The 15,290-nt window shown below is 48.5% G+C and overlaps 1 protein-coding gene across 1 annotated transcript in view; it reads left to right on the top strand.

The window, feature by feature from the left end:
* USH2A (usherin) overlaps positions 1 to 15,290 on the top strand; it is an 811,661-nt gene that overhangs the window by 724,201 nt on the left and 72,170 nt on the right. The window contains exons 61-63 of the mRNA XM_047754984.1: positions 796 to 1,023; positions 6,174 to 7,690; positions 12,033 to 12,354. Coding sequence (XP_047610940.1) covers positions 796 to 1,023; positions 6,174 to 7,690; positions 12,033 to 12,354 — 2,067 coding nt within the window. The remainder of the gene's footprint in view (positions 1 to 795; positions 1,024 to 6,173; positions 7,691 to 12,032; positions 12,355 to 15,290) is intronic.

Here is a 15,290-nt window from a genome sequence, read left to right as displayed (position 1 = left end):
TTTAATTATGCAAAATATGTTAAAATGCTGCTCTCCAAGCAGAAAAACACAAATTGTGCTCTCTCTCTTTTTGTAAATTTTTTTTCTCATACGTTAACGGAGACCAAACACGCAAAGCCTAGCTAACAATTACTTTGAGTAAATGTCAGAGTTTTAGTCGTGGTGTTTTTAACAAATGAGAATGTTTTCACATTTACATTAAGAGTAGACTGCTCTCGGGCTCTTGGTGCATTTGTAGTTCAGTTGGCTTGCTGTTGGCTTGTATTCATTTTATTGCCTTTGCAAAATGTGAATACACATCAAGAGACTGAGCCAGAGGGTCTGGGGAGACGGGGAGAGTCTTATGTCTAAACAAATGAGGTTGGGATTTAATGAGAGAGAATTAGGGTTGTTGGGGTTCCATTTCCGAAGCCTTAAGATGATCCCATCCTCTGGCACGCAGCTTGGTATCACTGATTTCCATCGTGCGATAAATGCTGCACTGGGCTAAAACATCGTAGATTTTTTTTATTGTTGTTGTTATATATCACATCCCTTGGGTTGCAAGCTCTGGAAAGGCAAGGATCCTAGATGATCCATGCTGTGTGTGTGTGTGTGTGAAATCACATAACATTAGGTAATATATTTAGCGTGTGAAGAACAAGAAAAAACCATATTGTTTTCTTAATAATTCAAAACTCTGCTGTGATATCTGTGCCGTCGTGAGCGAGGTGCCTTGGTCAGAGAACGACCTTCCAGCTGTTGGCTCTTGGTTGCACTTTCCAAAAGGACGCTAACCTGTTCCTTTTCTTCCAGGGAGCAACCCATCAAGCCCACCTGTTCGGGCTAGAACCCTTCACCGCTTATCGCATTGGTGTTGTGGCCAAAAACCAAGCGGGAGAAGTTGCAAGCCCCTGGACTCTGGTTCAGACCCCAGAATCGTCTCCAAGTGGGCTGAGCAACTTCACCGTGGAGCAGAAAGAGAACGGCCGGGCGTTGCTACTGCAGTGGTCAGAGCCCGTGCGAACCAATGGTGTGATTCAGGTAATGTCTACCCTGAAGATGCAATCATGCTTGGTCTTCTCCGGGTAAATAGATGAGCCCTGACATGCCATCAGGTCACTGTGGGAAAGCTGCCTTCACAGTCTGGTTAATTCTTCCTGATGGCTCCTCCAGGCACTTAATCACAGATCAGAGGAAACGAGCCCACGTGTGTTATGCTTCCTGTGAACTCAGTGATGGCTAAGTGCTCTCCATGGATTATCTCATTTAATCCTCCCATCAACCCCTACCGGTAGGTACCACTAAGCCTCATGGGCGCATAAAGTCTAGATCTCTGTCCGAGGCTAAGAAACACTGCAGTGATCGAATCGGGATCCGAAGCCAGGACGTCCCACCAGAACTGAACTCCGTGGCTGTGTTCTGACTGCCTCCTGAATTATCCCACCCAGCCCTTTGCTTAAGCTTTGCCTCATTTGTGCTTTGAACAGAGCTTAATTGGCAGGAAACAGGAAGCCCCACAGGTCTGCTGATCCCCGATGTCCCCACGTAGCCAAGAGGCACCGTCTCATCAGGGTCACACATGGAACCCAGGCCTCACTGTCTGTGAGCACAAATGAGGTTGCCTCTCCCTCATCAGCCCCCATTTTGATGCTTTGAGCCACCCCCCCATGAGAGCCAGCCTCCTCCCCATCTGATGCTCTTCCCAAGGGTGACAGCAGCTCAGCTCTCCTACCACTGCCTCTGCCTCCAGCCCCCTCTGGCCCTGGACCACCACACAGGCCCTCCTCAACTGCCCTCTGTGGGCTGAGGTCCACTGATTCTGCTTTAGACACTCCGCCTCGACTTTCCCACCCCCCCCCCAAGGTGGCAAAAACACCCCCACTGATTCCACATAGAACAGTTAACCAGGCTGTGACTTCCCTGAAGACCCTATGAGGAAGACACTGGCAGGAAATTATCCATAGACTTAGGCCTATAACCAGAGCTCACAGGTACACGCCCATCCTCGTGCCCCCCCCACCGCCCCCCCCCCCGTAGGCAGCCTCCCCACCTTGTACCAAGCCTGTCTTCCTACCTCCCACCTGCTACAAGGAGCAGAAGCACGCTGTGTTCCTCCAGCCTCCTGACCCACTCTGGGTCAGAAGGCCTGAGCCTTTGAACCCAAGTCACAGCCCTAAGGTCCCCATGCGAAATAAGTTTCTCTTCTCACACCCATCAAAGCCCCTCTCCTTGGGAGTGTTTGTTTTCTGTCTCAGCATCTGCTGCTTCCTGGCATGACCAACAATAGAAATTTCTACTCCTTTTCCTTTCACTTTCATTTGACCAAATATTTATTGCGTTTCTACTAAGTACCAGGCAATTATTCAGGAGTGAATAAGACAGGCAAAGTCCCTGCTGTCCCAGACCTCATGAGAGTGTGTGTGTGTGTAAATATCTGTACAGTAGAGGTACAGAGAGGCAAACGAAAAACTAGGGCACAAATAAACCAGAGAATTTCAGAGAGTGATGAACGCTGCAAAGAAAATTAAGCAGAGTACTGTAATGATGCCTGCTCAGGCTATTTTCGAATGGATGATCATTTGAATTGAGTTGACATTTGAGCTGAGCCCTGAATGACAAGACAGAGTCCGCCGTGTGAAGATAGGAGAGCAGAATGTTCCAGACAACGTGAACAGTAAAGGCAAGGCCTAAAGCCAGGGACGAAGGTGGTGTATCCCTGGCCAGTGTGGTTGAGGCGTTGAGGGTAGGGGCAAGGGGAGGAAGACGACATTAGAAGAGATTCGAGGTGTGGGTAGGCAGAGACTGTGCCCCCCTTGTGGGCTGCGATAGGGAGCTTGGAATTTATTCTGAACACAGTGAAAAATTACTGAAGGGTTTAGGCAAAGGGAATGGCATAATCAAATTGATGTCTTTCAAAATCACTTGGGCTCCTAGGGAGAAAATGGGCTCTAAGGAGACCAGTGGGGTCTGGAATCTGTTCAAGCATCAGGGGAGCGTTGGCTGTGGCCTGAATTGGAGTGGGAGAAACACGGGTGAGGACTGGAGGTGTATTCAGAAGGTAGCGGTGACAAGATTTGTTAAAGGACTGGATGTGATACATGAAGGAACACAGTACTTCAGAATGACTCCTGGATTGGGGGCCTTGACTCATTGACTGGGAAGGTAAGGCTGGAAGATGTGCAGGTCTGAGGGGATGAGGAGGCAGTTGGAGGCACAAGGCTACAACGTTCGAGAGCGTTCTTCCTGAAGATACATGTATTTGGAATTCATTAGCATGGGGGCTTATTCCAACCCATGGCCTAGAGGAGATCAGCTATGGAGAGAATATAACTAGAGATGAAGAGAGCCTGGGATCAAGCCCCCAGGGAATACAAAAATTCGGAGGTGAAAAGGAGGAAGAGGAGCCAGCGGGCAAGTGAAATGAAAGGAAAGGTAGATGAGAAGGTTGTCCCCAAGAGGAAGAGGAAATATACCAGAAGCAAGAAAATGAGGGCAGAGACGTGAGTGAGCCTGGATGTAGCAACCAGGAGGTCATGGGGACCTTGACACGAAGATCAGGTGGGGAAATGGGAAACTGAGGTGGGATGGTTTGGGGGAATAGGACAGCTATGCTTCAAAGAAGTGTAGATGAAAAGACAAGCAGAGAGATGGGCAGGAGCCATGGTACTGTGGTATCAAGTTTTACTCAAAAACCAATGAAAGATACGAGCGTGCATTTAAACACTAATGGAAAAAACCCAGAAGAGGGAGATGAACTGGTGATGCAAGAGCTGATGAGAATCATTGCAAGAGTGGCATCAGATGGAAGGGGGGAGGGATGGGACCCAGAGCTCAGGCGGCCTTTCGTGGGGCAGAGGGACTTCATTCAGGGCCAAAGGAAGGCGGGAGCATGGCGGCCGTCCGGATGCACATGCATGTGGCGGCCGTACTATTAACAGGAGACCGTTCCTTCCTGCCTGCCTCTACTTTCCTCAGTCAAACAGGTGGTTATGCCAACAGCCATCTGTGAGGGAGGGAAGGGGTGCTGGCCATTAGTGGGGAAAGGAGAAGACATAAAACACTCACTTTGGAAAATGAGAGAGCAAACATGTAGGGCAAGAGACGAGACTTACACATTGGGAACCATCTATTTAAAAGTGAACGGTGAGAAATGGAAAGGGAGACCGGTCAGTATGTTTGAGTGTTTTTCTCCAAACCCAGTTAGAAGCTAAGGTCCAGAGGGAGAGCTGAATTTAACACTAGGTGGAGATTTGCCAGTGAGTATGGGTGGTTGGGGGATGGGGGTCCGAGAGTCACAGAGGATTTCAAATTGATTATAGAATCTAAACTCTCTTCGGAAAATGCCCTCTTTCCCTTCCCTCAGGGGTATGTTCTTGCCCTGGAACCCCAACAAAAAAATCACAATAGCCCAACATAAAGAGATGTCCACGTCTAGGCTATTTAATCATAAATAACATTAAAGTGTATCAAGAATCCAGTCTAAGCCAAGCTTCCCCAGCAACAACCCGGGGGAAGATCTGCCTTCTAAAGAAGTCAGACGTGTGTCCATCTCGTCTTAAGAAACACCATCCAAGGATCGGTACCATGTTCAGGATGTACCCTGATCCCTCTGCCCCAGGTTCAAGAGTAGGAAACCGTCACTCAAACACATCTGCGTTCAGATGGATGTGTGTCCATACATAACTGAATCACGGTTGTACAGCAGAAATGATCGCAAGCTTGTAAATCCACTAGACTTCAATACAACTTTTTCTAAAAGGAAAAGAAATCGACATTCAAGTTAAGTTACTTCCCATCTTCCCCAAAGAAATGGAATCTCATGGGTTGGAAACTGGCTCTGTATCTGTATCATGAACTTTTTGAATGGTCTTCCCCAGAGCAGAAGAATACGTGGCTGCCAAGGGGTCCTCCATTCTTCAATAGCTGACAAAAGAAGACAGGGTGGTTTTCCCACCTTCTGCTCGTCTCTTCGTAGCTATGTTTCTGTGTACACATGGGTAACTTATGTATGTGCATGTGGCACTTTCTGCACTGGTACCCTGGTATAAAGCTTTTCATTTTTATTTATTTATTTATCTATTTATCTATTTATTTACTTTTTGTCTTTTTGCCATTTCTTGAGCTGCTCCCTCGGCATATGGAGGTTCCCAGGCTAGGGGTTGAATCAGAGCTGTAGCCGCCAGCCTACACCAGAGCCACAGCAAGGTGGGATTCAAGCTGCATCTGTGACCCACACCACAGCTCACAGCAATGCCAGACCCTTCACCCACTGAGCAAGGCCAGGGATCAAACCCGAAACCTCATGGTTCCTCATCAGATTCGTTAACCACTGAGCCATGACGGGAACTCCAATTTTTTTTTTTTTTGTCTTTTTGCTATTTCTTGGGCCACTCCCACGGCATATGGAGGTTCCCAGGCTAGGGGTCGAATCGGAGCTGCAGCCACCAGCCTATGCCAGAGCCACAGCAACGCGGGATCCAAGCCGCGCCTGCAACCTACACCACAGCTCACAGCAACGCCGGATCATTAACCCACTGAGCAACCTCATGGTTCCTAGTCGGATTCGTTAACCACTGCGCCACGACGGGAACTCCGGGAACTCCAAATTTTTATTGCAGTATAGTTGATATCCATTGTGGTGATAATTTCTGCTGTACAACAAAGTGATTGCATTATACATGTACACACATCCATTCTTCAGATTTTTTTTCCCCCACGTAGTTTCTCCCAGAACATTGAGTTCCCTGTGCCACACAGCAGGTCCCCGGTGACCATCCATTCCAAGGGGGCGGGAGTAGAATGAAGTGGGAGTTTGGGGTTCGCAGATGCAAACTGTTGCATTTGGAGTGGGTGAGCAATGAGATCCTGCTGTAGCGCACAGGGAACTCCATCCAGTCACTAGTGATGGAACAGGATGGAGGATAATGTGAGAAAAAGAATGTGTGTGTGTGTGTGTGTGTGTGTGACTGGGTCACTTTGCTGTACAGCAGAAATGGACAGAACGTTGTACATCACCTGTAATAAAACAACTCCTTTAAAAAAGCAAAGATCCCTTTCCCAAAATTAGTATCAGCATCCTTTTGCTCAGTGAGGTCATCACCATGAGAAATAAGAGGCAGAAGAGGTTAAAAAGGAACGAGGAGAAGTTAACACAAAAGGCATCTTAGGCTTTGTGTCTCATCTTCCTGCAGACGTACCACGTCTTCAGTCACGGCGTCCTGGAGTACACTGGCCGGCAGCGTCAATTTCTCTTCCGACGCCTGGACCCTTTCACCCTCTACACGCTGACCCTGGAGGCCTGCACCAGGGCAGGCTGTGCCCACTCGGCGCCCCAGCCCCTGTGGACGGAGGAAGCCGCCCCCCACGCTCAGCTGGCTCCCACCGTCCAGTCTGTGGGGTCCACCAGCGTTGAGCTGAGCTGGTCAGAGCCTGTTAGCCCAAACGGAAAGATAATTCGCTATGAAGTGATTCGCAGATGCTTCAAGGGACAAGCTTGGGGGAATCAGACAGTCCAAGCTGATGAGAACATCGTTTTCACAGAGTGTAATACCGAGAGGAATACATTTCTGTATAATGACACAGGTCTGCAGCCATGGATGCCGTGTGAGTATCAGATCTGCTCTTGGAATTCCGCAGGCCACACCTGTAGCTCTTGGAATGTGGTAAGGACAAGGCAAGCCCCTCCAGAAGGTCTCTCTCCACCTGAGGTCACCCGGGCATCTGCAAATCCCCCCAAACTGCTGATTTCCTGGCTTCCACCAAAACGGACTAACGGCGTAATCCAGTCCTACAGGCTTCAAAGGAACGGCGTACTCTATCCCTTCAGCTTTGATGCTGTGACTTTGAATTACACCGATGAGGAGCTGCTTCCTTTCTCCACGTACAGGTACGCGGTCACCGCCTGCACCGGCGGGGGCTGCGCCACCAGCCGACCCACCAGCACCACCACCCCCGAAGCTGCCCCTGCAGGGGTCAGCCCTCCGGCTCTTTGGCCCATCAGCTCCACTCAGATAAATGTATCTTGGTCACCGCCATCAATTCCAAATGGGCAGATCACTCGGTATTTACTCAGGGTGAATGGTAAGGAGTACCTGGCCGGCCAGAGCCTGTCACTGCTAATGTCCCACCTGCAGCCTCACACCCAGTATCACTTCTCCCTGGTGGCCTGTACCAGCGGGGGCTGCACAGCCAGCACCGCCCGCTCTGCCTGGACGATGGAGGCTCCGCCCCAGAACATGGACCCTCCCAAGGTGCAAGTCACGGGCTCCGAATCAATAGAAATCACCTGGAAGCCTCCACGAAGCCCAAACGGCCGGATCAGAAGTTATGAGCTCAGGAGGGATGGGACCATTGTGTACGCCGGCCTGGAAACGCGCTACCACGACTTCACGCTCACCCCGGGTGTGGAGTATGGCTACACGGTGACGGCCAGCAACAGCCAAGGGGCTGCTGTGAGTCCGCTGGTCAGGGATCGGACCAGCCCCTCGGCGCCCTCAGGGATGGAACCTCCAAAATTGCAGGCCAGGGGGCCTCGGGAGATCTTTGTGACCTGGGACCCTCCCGTAAGGTCGAACGGGCCCATCGTCAACTATTCCATCTTCATCCGAGAGCTGTTTGAAAGAGAAACAAAAACCATACCCATAAACACCACTCACGATTCTTTCGGCTCTCAGTCGCTCGTGGTAAACCAGCTGAAGCCCTTTCACAGGTAGGTAGGTAGCTGCCTCTGGGTTTGCGGGGGGCCAGCCACTGCGCCTCCTGTTGTGTGAGCTCCCCGTGGGCTCCGATGAAGACTCTGACGTCAAGATTAGACATGTCCCCAACCCCCACCCATCTATCGTTTTGCTTTTTCTTTCCTTGGCCACCGCAGTATGTGGAGTTCCCAGGCCAGGGATCAGATCTGAGCCACAGCTGTGACCTATGCTGCAGCTGTGGCAACCCTGGATCCTTAACCCACTGTGCCTGGCCGGGGATTGAACCTGCATCCCAGCAGTGCAGAGACACCTCAAATCCTGTTGCTCCACAGCGGGAACTCCACCCCATCCATTTAACTATCCCAGTGGACTACAGAGATGGGGCCCCTTCCCTAAGTCTGGTTCCCCAGGGAAACTTCCAGCCCCTGGACGGTTCGGAGAACCCCGGTGGGGTTATCTGACCTTGGTAGTGAGGAATAGAAGGTATAATTTTCAAGAATGAGAAAAATGCCAATCAATGAAAGCTATTCCTAGCCAGAGTTGGACTGGTCCAAAATTTGTTCTGGGGAGAGCCCTTCCTATTGAATCCGGCACTTCTCCCTGGAACAATGAGTCTCCTCTGACTCTTTCCCCCTGAGGGTCCCCCCAGCTCTGACCTCATGGTTTCTTGGGATGGTGCCACTTCACCAGCTGCCTTTTCTCGGTGGTCCCCTCGGGGCTCAGACCAGCCGGAACATGTCGTTTTCCACACAAAGGAACCTGACCACCAGCCCTCTTCCCAGAGCTTAAGGAATTGCTTGGCATTTTTCCCCGTCACATTTTAAAGTAACTTATATCCCCAGAGAGATGAGTAATAAAAGACGTTTTCTGCTTCAATTTTAGGAAAATGAACAGAACCACTTAAATAAAATTAAAGGCTGAGAGGGTTTTGATTTCCGACCAGCATTGGTAAAATTCTGCTATTATTGTAATCTACTGATGTGTAGATTAGATCTGTCCTATAATTATCTCTGATATATAGTGCTGTTGAAATGAAACATTCTCAGTCTTATGCATCTCCTCATGACAATTATTTAGGGTCACATTAAATATTAAACAGTAATTAAAACTTCCGCAGGTATCTTCCATTGCTAAGCCACTGCTGTGTGAGTTGGCTTTTATCTTTCTAGACAGGACATTAAAAAGGCCCATGTGAGCTGCAGAAGGTATCTATTTTATCCTGGCTTGCTCTTTGCCTGACTGATACCTGCAAGCTTTAAAGATGCTATCAACTTGCTCCCCTTTGAAACTCTTATTTTAAAAAGTTCCCAGGGAAGAAAAGGGTTTCCAGATGTGAGAGGGGTACTTTTCCTAGGCTGAAAAAAAAAAGAAAGTCCAATTTTGAGAAACCTAGCCATGAGATTTAAGGAATGAGAGATGTCCCTTCACCGTCCATTCTCATTAAAGGTGTAAGTGACATTAACGACTTCGACTGTCGATGGACTATTACTCACCTATAAATAAGAATGAAAATGTCGCCATTGGCAATACCATGGATAGATCTGGAGGGTGTTAGGCTTAGTGAGATAAGTCAGACAGAGAAAGACGAATACTGTATGTATATTCACATATGTGGAATCTTAAAAAATGCAACAAATGTATCTAACAAAACAGAAATCGACAGATGCAGAGAACAAACTAGTGTTACCAGTAAGAAGCAGGGTAGGGGGAAGGGCAAGACAGGTGAAAAGGATTAAGAGGTATAAACTACTAGGTATAAAATAAATGATATATGGATATAATGTACAGCACAGGGAATATAGCCAATATTTTAGAGTAACTTTACATGGAGTATAAACAATAAAAATATCAAATCACACAGACAAAAATAAGACCAGAATAAAGAGTTCCCTGGTGACCTAGTGGGTTAAGGATCCCACACTGTCACTGCTGCAGCATTCGTCACTGCTACGGTGTGTGTTCGATCCCTGGCCTGGGAACTTCCACACACACACACACGTGGTATAGGCGCAGCCAAAACATAATTAAATTTTTAAAAATAAAAAAATATATCATTTCTTTTTCGTGGGGGTGTTGGGGAGCCCACACCCATGGCATGTGAAAGTTCCCAGGGCAGGGATCAAACCTGTACCCTTAACCCACTGTGCCACCAGGGAACTCCCAAAATATCACTTCTCTGTGAAGTTGGGATTTGTGCAGCAGATTCATGTTTACTGAATGCTAGAGTCGAGTGTGCCTCCTTGGGGGACCCCTGCCAGTCAGGAGGAAGAAGAATTCCTAGAATACCTAAGGGGCAGAAGGAATCTGACCCTGAATTTTAAAGCCACCACAGATAATCCAGAAAACCAAGACTCCATAGGTGGAAAGTTGAAACTGACTTCTCAGAATCACTTAGAAGTCTGAGCCGCCATTCGTAGCTGCAGATTGGTTCACCAATAAACTGAGAGTCTGATAGTGCATCCTGGTGGAGATGGGCACAGGGGGGCAATGTGGGGGAGCAGAAAAGGGGACTGAGAAACTCCCCAAAGGGAGAGAGAAGTGTAATTAAGGGGGAAGGGAACAGAACGAAAGCAAGCAAGAGAAGAGGAGGCACTGTTATCTGGAAGAGCAAAAGCAGAAAATAGAAGATGAAAAAGCCCGAGGCAAAAGAAATAAAGGGAACAAGGAAGGTGGCTTGAGGGAAAATTAGAGAAGCCATAAAATCGGGGCTCGGGTGGGGGAGCGCATGGAAGAGAGGAGAAAAGCACTGATTTGCAGCCATAGGCTCTTAAGACTAACAAAAGCCCCATTCGTTGGAAGGGAAAAGTCCCTGCTATGTAAATGGACCTTTCCAAGTGGCAGGAGACCAGCTATGAGGCACGTAATTGATGCGTTGAGCTTAACTGGGTGGTGATAAGATGTCTCCATGATTGATAATCTGGTGTGTAGCTGGGTTAACTTTGGCCCCCAAAGGTCTCTGTGTGGTGTAAGGGAACCTGTTTTAAGATGTTGGGTAGCAGGTGAGGGGATTTATTACCGCAGAGACCCATGATGCTCCTTCCTGACCTGGAAACTTTCCTGGGGACTCGTTCAGTTCCAGCCACAGAGGGAGAAGGAGCCCAGGACTGCTGAAAACGCCTCCCAGCTCCCACGATCTGTATTCTTCCTCGCCGTGTGAAGGAATTCCCCAGGGCTCCAGGATCTTCCCACTGGAGCACATCTTAAAAGTTTTATTGAATCTGTTCCTGGTTAGTAAAGAATTGTGCCTGGCAGTTCCCATTGTGGCTCAGTGGGTTACGAACCTGACTAGCATCCCTGAGGTTGCGGGTTCGATCCCTGGCCTTGCTCAGTGGGTTAAGGATCCTGTGTTGCCATGAGCTGTGGTGTAGTTTGCAGATGCGGCTCAGATCTGGCATTGCTGTGGCTGTGGCGTAGGCTGGCAGCTATCGCTCCTATTCAACCCCTAGCCTGGGAACTTCCGTATGACACAGGTGCAGCCCTAAAAAAAAGGAGAAGAAGAATTGTGCCCACCCTTTCCAGACAGGTGAGAATCTTTGCTTTAGTTTGGAAAGCCAGAAGGCTTGAAAATGTTCTAAAGTCCCCATGGAAATATGGCTTTGCTGCCCTTTAAAAGTATTCCTGGTAGGAGTTCTGTGGTGGTTCACCAACATTTGGATCCAGTATTGTCACTGCTATGGCTCTGGTTACAGCTGTGGTGTGGGTTCGATCCCTGGCCCCAGAAATTCTGCATGCAAAATGGGCACTGCCTAAGGGAGGGGGTGGAATTCCCTGTAGATAAGATTAAGTGTAAACGTATCTGTCTTTTTTTTTTTCCCCTTTACAGCCACACCTGTGACATATGAAAGTTCCCCAGCTAGGGGTCCAATCAGAGCTGCAACTGAGGCCTATGCCACAGCCACACCAGATCTGAGCCGCATCTGTGACCTATGCCACAGCTTGCAGCAGTGCTGGGCCCTTCACCCACGGACCAAGGCCAGAGATTGAACCCACATCCTCTCAGAGACAACGTTGCGTCCTTAACCCCTGCTATGCCACAACAGGAGCTCCAAGTGTCTTTTTTTTTTTTTTTTAATGACTATGCTCACAGGATATGGAAGTTCCTAGGCCAGGGATTGAATCCAAGCTGTAGCCGTGACCTATGCCACCATGCTGGGCCCTTTAACCCACTGTGACAGGCTGGGGTCAAACCCTCACCCCCACAGTGACCCAAGCCACTGCGGAGAGATTCGTAAACCACTGTACCCCAGCAGGAGCTCCCATCTGTCTTTTTTTCAGAAAACCCTTGGTCTTTTAAAGATTCTTCCTGTGGAAATCTATTTTGCTGAGAATGAGCTGTTTCCGCCTTGTGTTCTAAAGGTATGAGGTTCGCGTTCGAGCCTGCACCAGGCTGGGATGTGCATCGAGTGACTGGACATCCACCCAGACCCCTGAAACGGCACCCGCGAGGCAACCCCCTCCACATCTAGAGGTCCAAACGGTTCCCGGAGGGTTCCAGCCAGTGGTTTCCCTTCTCTGGACAGGACCCCTCCAGCCAAATGGAAAAGTTTTATATTATGAGTTGTACAGAAGACAAACGGGACCTCAGCCGGGGGCATCCAATCCAGTGCTGACCTATAACGGGAGCACAAGCTCCTTTTTGGACGTGGAACTCTTGCCTTTCACAGAGTATGAGTACCAGGTAAGCAATGTGTGTGATCAGCAACTCCCACTGACATGCTGGGCGCACAGCAGCGCTGGCCTCCAAAAACTGCTTGCAGTTTGAAAAACCACTTAAACGGGAGGCGGAGTTCCGCTTTGTTTGTGGCGCAGAGCTGTGGTGTAGGTTGCAAATGAGGCTCAGATCCCACATTGCCGTGGCTGTGGCGTAGGCCGGCAGCTGTAGCTCCTATTGGACCCCAAGCCTGGAAACGTCCATATGCCACGGGTACAGCCCTAAAAAAAAAGGAAAGAAAGAGAGAAACATGAGGCTTAAGGAGTTTAATATGACTCTTTTTTTAAGCAGTAAATGAGGGAGGAAAGGCCGTATTCAATTTCCTTCTTCGTTTTCTTGGTTCCTGATCTATGTGATATATGCTTGTTACCCGTATGTAGATTTCAAGTGAAGTATGTGCATTTCTTATTAATGAAGAGGTTTCTACCTTCAAGCTTCCCTCTGTCAGTGTCTCCTTGCTCTGAAATACTCCTTGTGAAAAGGTTACTTTGAAAATAGCTCCTTAGGAGTTAGTGAAATCGTTCCTGTGTGGCTCAGCAGAAACAAATCTAACATCCATGAGAATGCAGGTTCCATCCCTGGCTTCACTCAGTAGGTTAAGGATCCAGCGTTGCTGTGAGCAGTGGTGTAGGTGGCAGACGTGGCGCAGATCCTGCCTTGCTGTGGCTGTGGTGAAGGCCAATGGCTTCAGCTCCGATTCGATCCCTAGCCTGGGAACGCCCATATGCTGTGGGTGCAGCCCTAAAAAGACAGACAGACAGAAAGAATAGAAGGAAGGAAAAGGGAGGGAGGAAGGAAGGAAGAAAGAAAGAAGGAAAGGAAGAAGAAAGGAAAATAACTCCTTAATTGTACCAAGAGAAAATAAAATCGGATGGCAAGCATCTCTAGCCCCAGTACTCGGCAAAGAGGTGGACGGGTGAAGAAAGTCAGAAGGAAAACAGTTCACTTGGGCACAGATGATGAAAGTTTTGTAGGAAGACAGCACGAAAAAGAGGACTCTGCCTATCCCTAAAAAGCCAGGAATTAAGAAAAATATTCTTGGAGTTCCCGTCGTGGCGCAGTGGTTAACGAATCCAACTAAGAACCATGAGGCTGCAGGTTCGATCCCTGGCCTCGCTCAGTGGGTTAACGATCCTCCATTGCCGTGAGCTGTGGTGTAGGTTGCAGACACGGCTCGGATCCTGAGTTGCTGTGGCTCTGGTGTAGGCCGGTGGCTACAGCTGCGATTGGACCCCTAGCCTGGGAACGTCCATATGCCGAGGGAGTGGCCCAAGAAATGGCAAAAAGACAAAAGAAAAAAGAAAAATATTCTCCAGGTAGTTTGAGATCTACAGAGGACTTCTGTTCGGTCTGTCTTCGTTCTTATGAGGGCGTGTGCATTCTTCCCGCAGGAGCAGCCCCAGTTCCTGTGGGCGAGGGGGAGGATGCCCCTCGCCCAGCTCAGGTTTGATGCGAGGGTCAATCAATGCGTCAGCCCGTGTCCTAGCCACCTGGTGGCCGCCTGAGCCATGCTCAGCCCCTCAGACTTGCCTGGGGCTTGATTTTCAGCACAGTGACTCAGAACTTTATAAATACCTCATGCAATGCATGTGCACTGTAAATAGTTGTAAATGCTAGGTGAAAGTTGCAGGCACGTGGCAAATTCAAGTTTTGCTTTCTGGGACTTTCTGGAATTTTTTTTCAAATACGTTTGGTCCACGGTTGGTCGAATCCGTGGATACGGAAGCCGTGGATGAGAAGGGCTTGAAGTCAAGGGAAGTTTGCTAAATGATGCCAGCACTACATGCCAGGCACAAGGCTGACCACAGTTTCCCAAAAGAGACAGCTGAGCCTTGCCAAGCTTTTACCCAAACCAGAAATAATAAGATTGCTAAGTCACCAGAAATATGGTGAGCAAATCACTATACACAAGGATTAGAGGGGGCGTATTAAGTCTGAATAGATTTTTGGAGTTCCCACCATGGCACCATGAGATAAGAATCCACTACAGCAGCTCAGGTCACTGTGGAGGTACAGGTTCGATTCCCCAGCCTGGCCCAGTGAGTTAAAGGATCTGGTATCGCCACAGCTGTGGCTTGGGTTCAATCCCTGACCCAGGAATTTCCATACAGCGTGGGTGCAGCTATAAAATTTAAAAATTTATTAATTAATTAGAAATAGATTCTTGGGAGTTCCCGTCATGGCGTAGCGGTTAATGAATCCGACTAGGAACCGTGAGGTTGTGGGTTCGATCCCTGGCCTTGCTCAGTGGGTTAAGGATCTGGCGTTGCCGTGACCTGTGGTGTAGGTTGCAAACGCAGCTTAGATCCCGAGTTGCTGTGGCTGTGGTGTAGGCCAGGGCTACAGCTCCGATTAGACCCCTACTCTGGGAACGTCCATATGCCACGAGAGCAGCCCAAGAAATGGCACAAAAAAAAAAAAAAAAAAAAAAGACAGAAAAAAAAAGAAATAGATTCTTGTGGAGTTCCCACTGAGTTTTCGGGTTCAATCCCTGGCTTCACTCAGTGGATTAAAGATCAGGTGTTGCCATGAGCTGTGATGTAGATCAAAGACGTGGTTTGGATCCTGCGTGGCTGTGGCTACAGTGTAGGCCGGCAGCTGTAGCTCTGATTTGACCCCCTAGGAACCTCCATATGCGGCGGATGGGGCCCTAAAAAGCAAAAAAAAAAAAAAAAAAAAAAGGATTCTTGAATGGTTTGGAGAAATACATATATATAAAGCCATAATCCCTGGTTTGCAATTGTGAATCTAAAAATCTCTTAAAAACAAATGTGTTTATCTAGGTTTGGTATAACTCATTTGGCAGCAAAACCCAATCCAAGCAAATCTGAGATGATTTATAGCTTGTGTGTATCCCCCTTAATGGAAATACTTATTTGTTTTGCCATGAAAGTATTGTGTTC

The sequence above is a fragment of the Phacochoerus africanus genome, chromosome 12, assembly GCF_016906955.1.
Source record: "Phacochoerus africanus isolate WHEZ1 chromosome 12, ROS_Pafr_v1, whole genome shotgun sequence".
In the NCBI taxonomy this organism is placed as follows: Eukaryota; Metazoa; Chordata; class Mammalia; order Artiodactyla; family Suidae; genus Phacochoerus; species Phacochoerus africanus.
The sequence above is the reverse complement of the archived record's forward strand: the minus strand, read 5'-3'. Positions and strand labels throughout refer to the sequence as shown.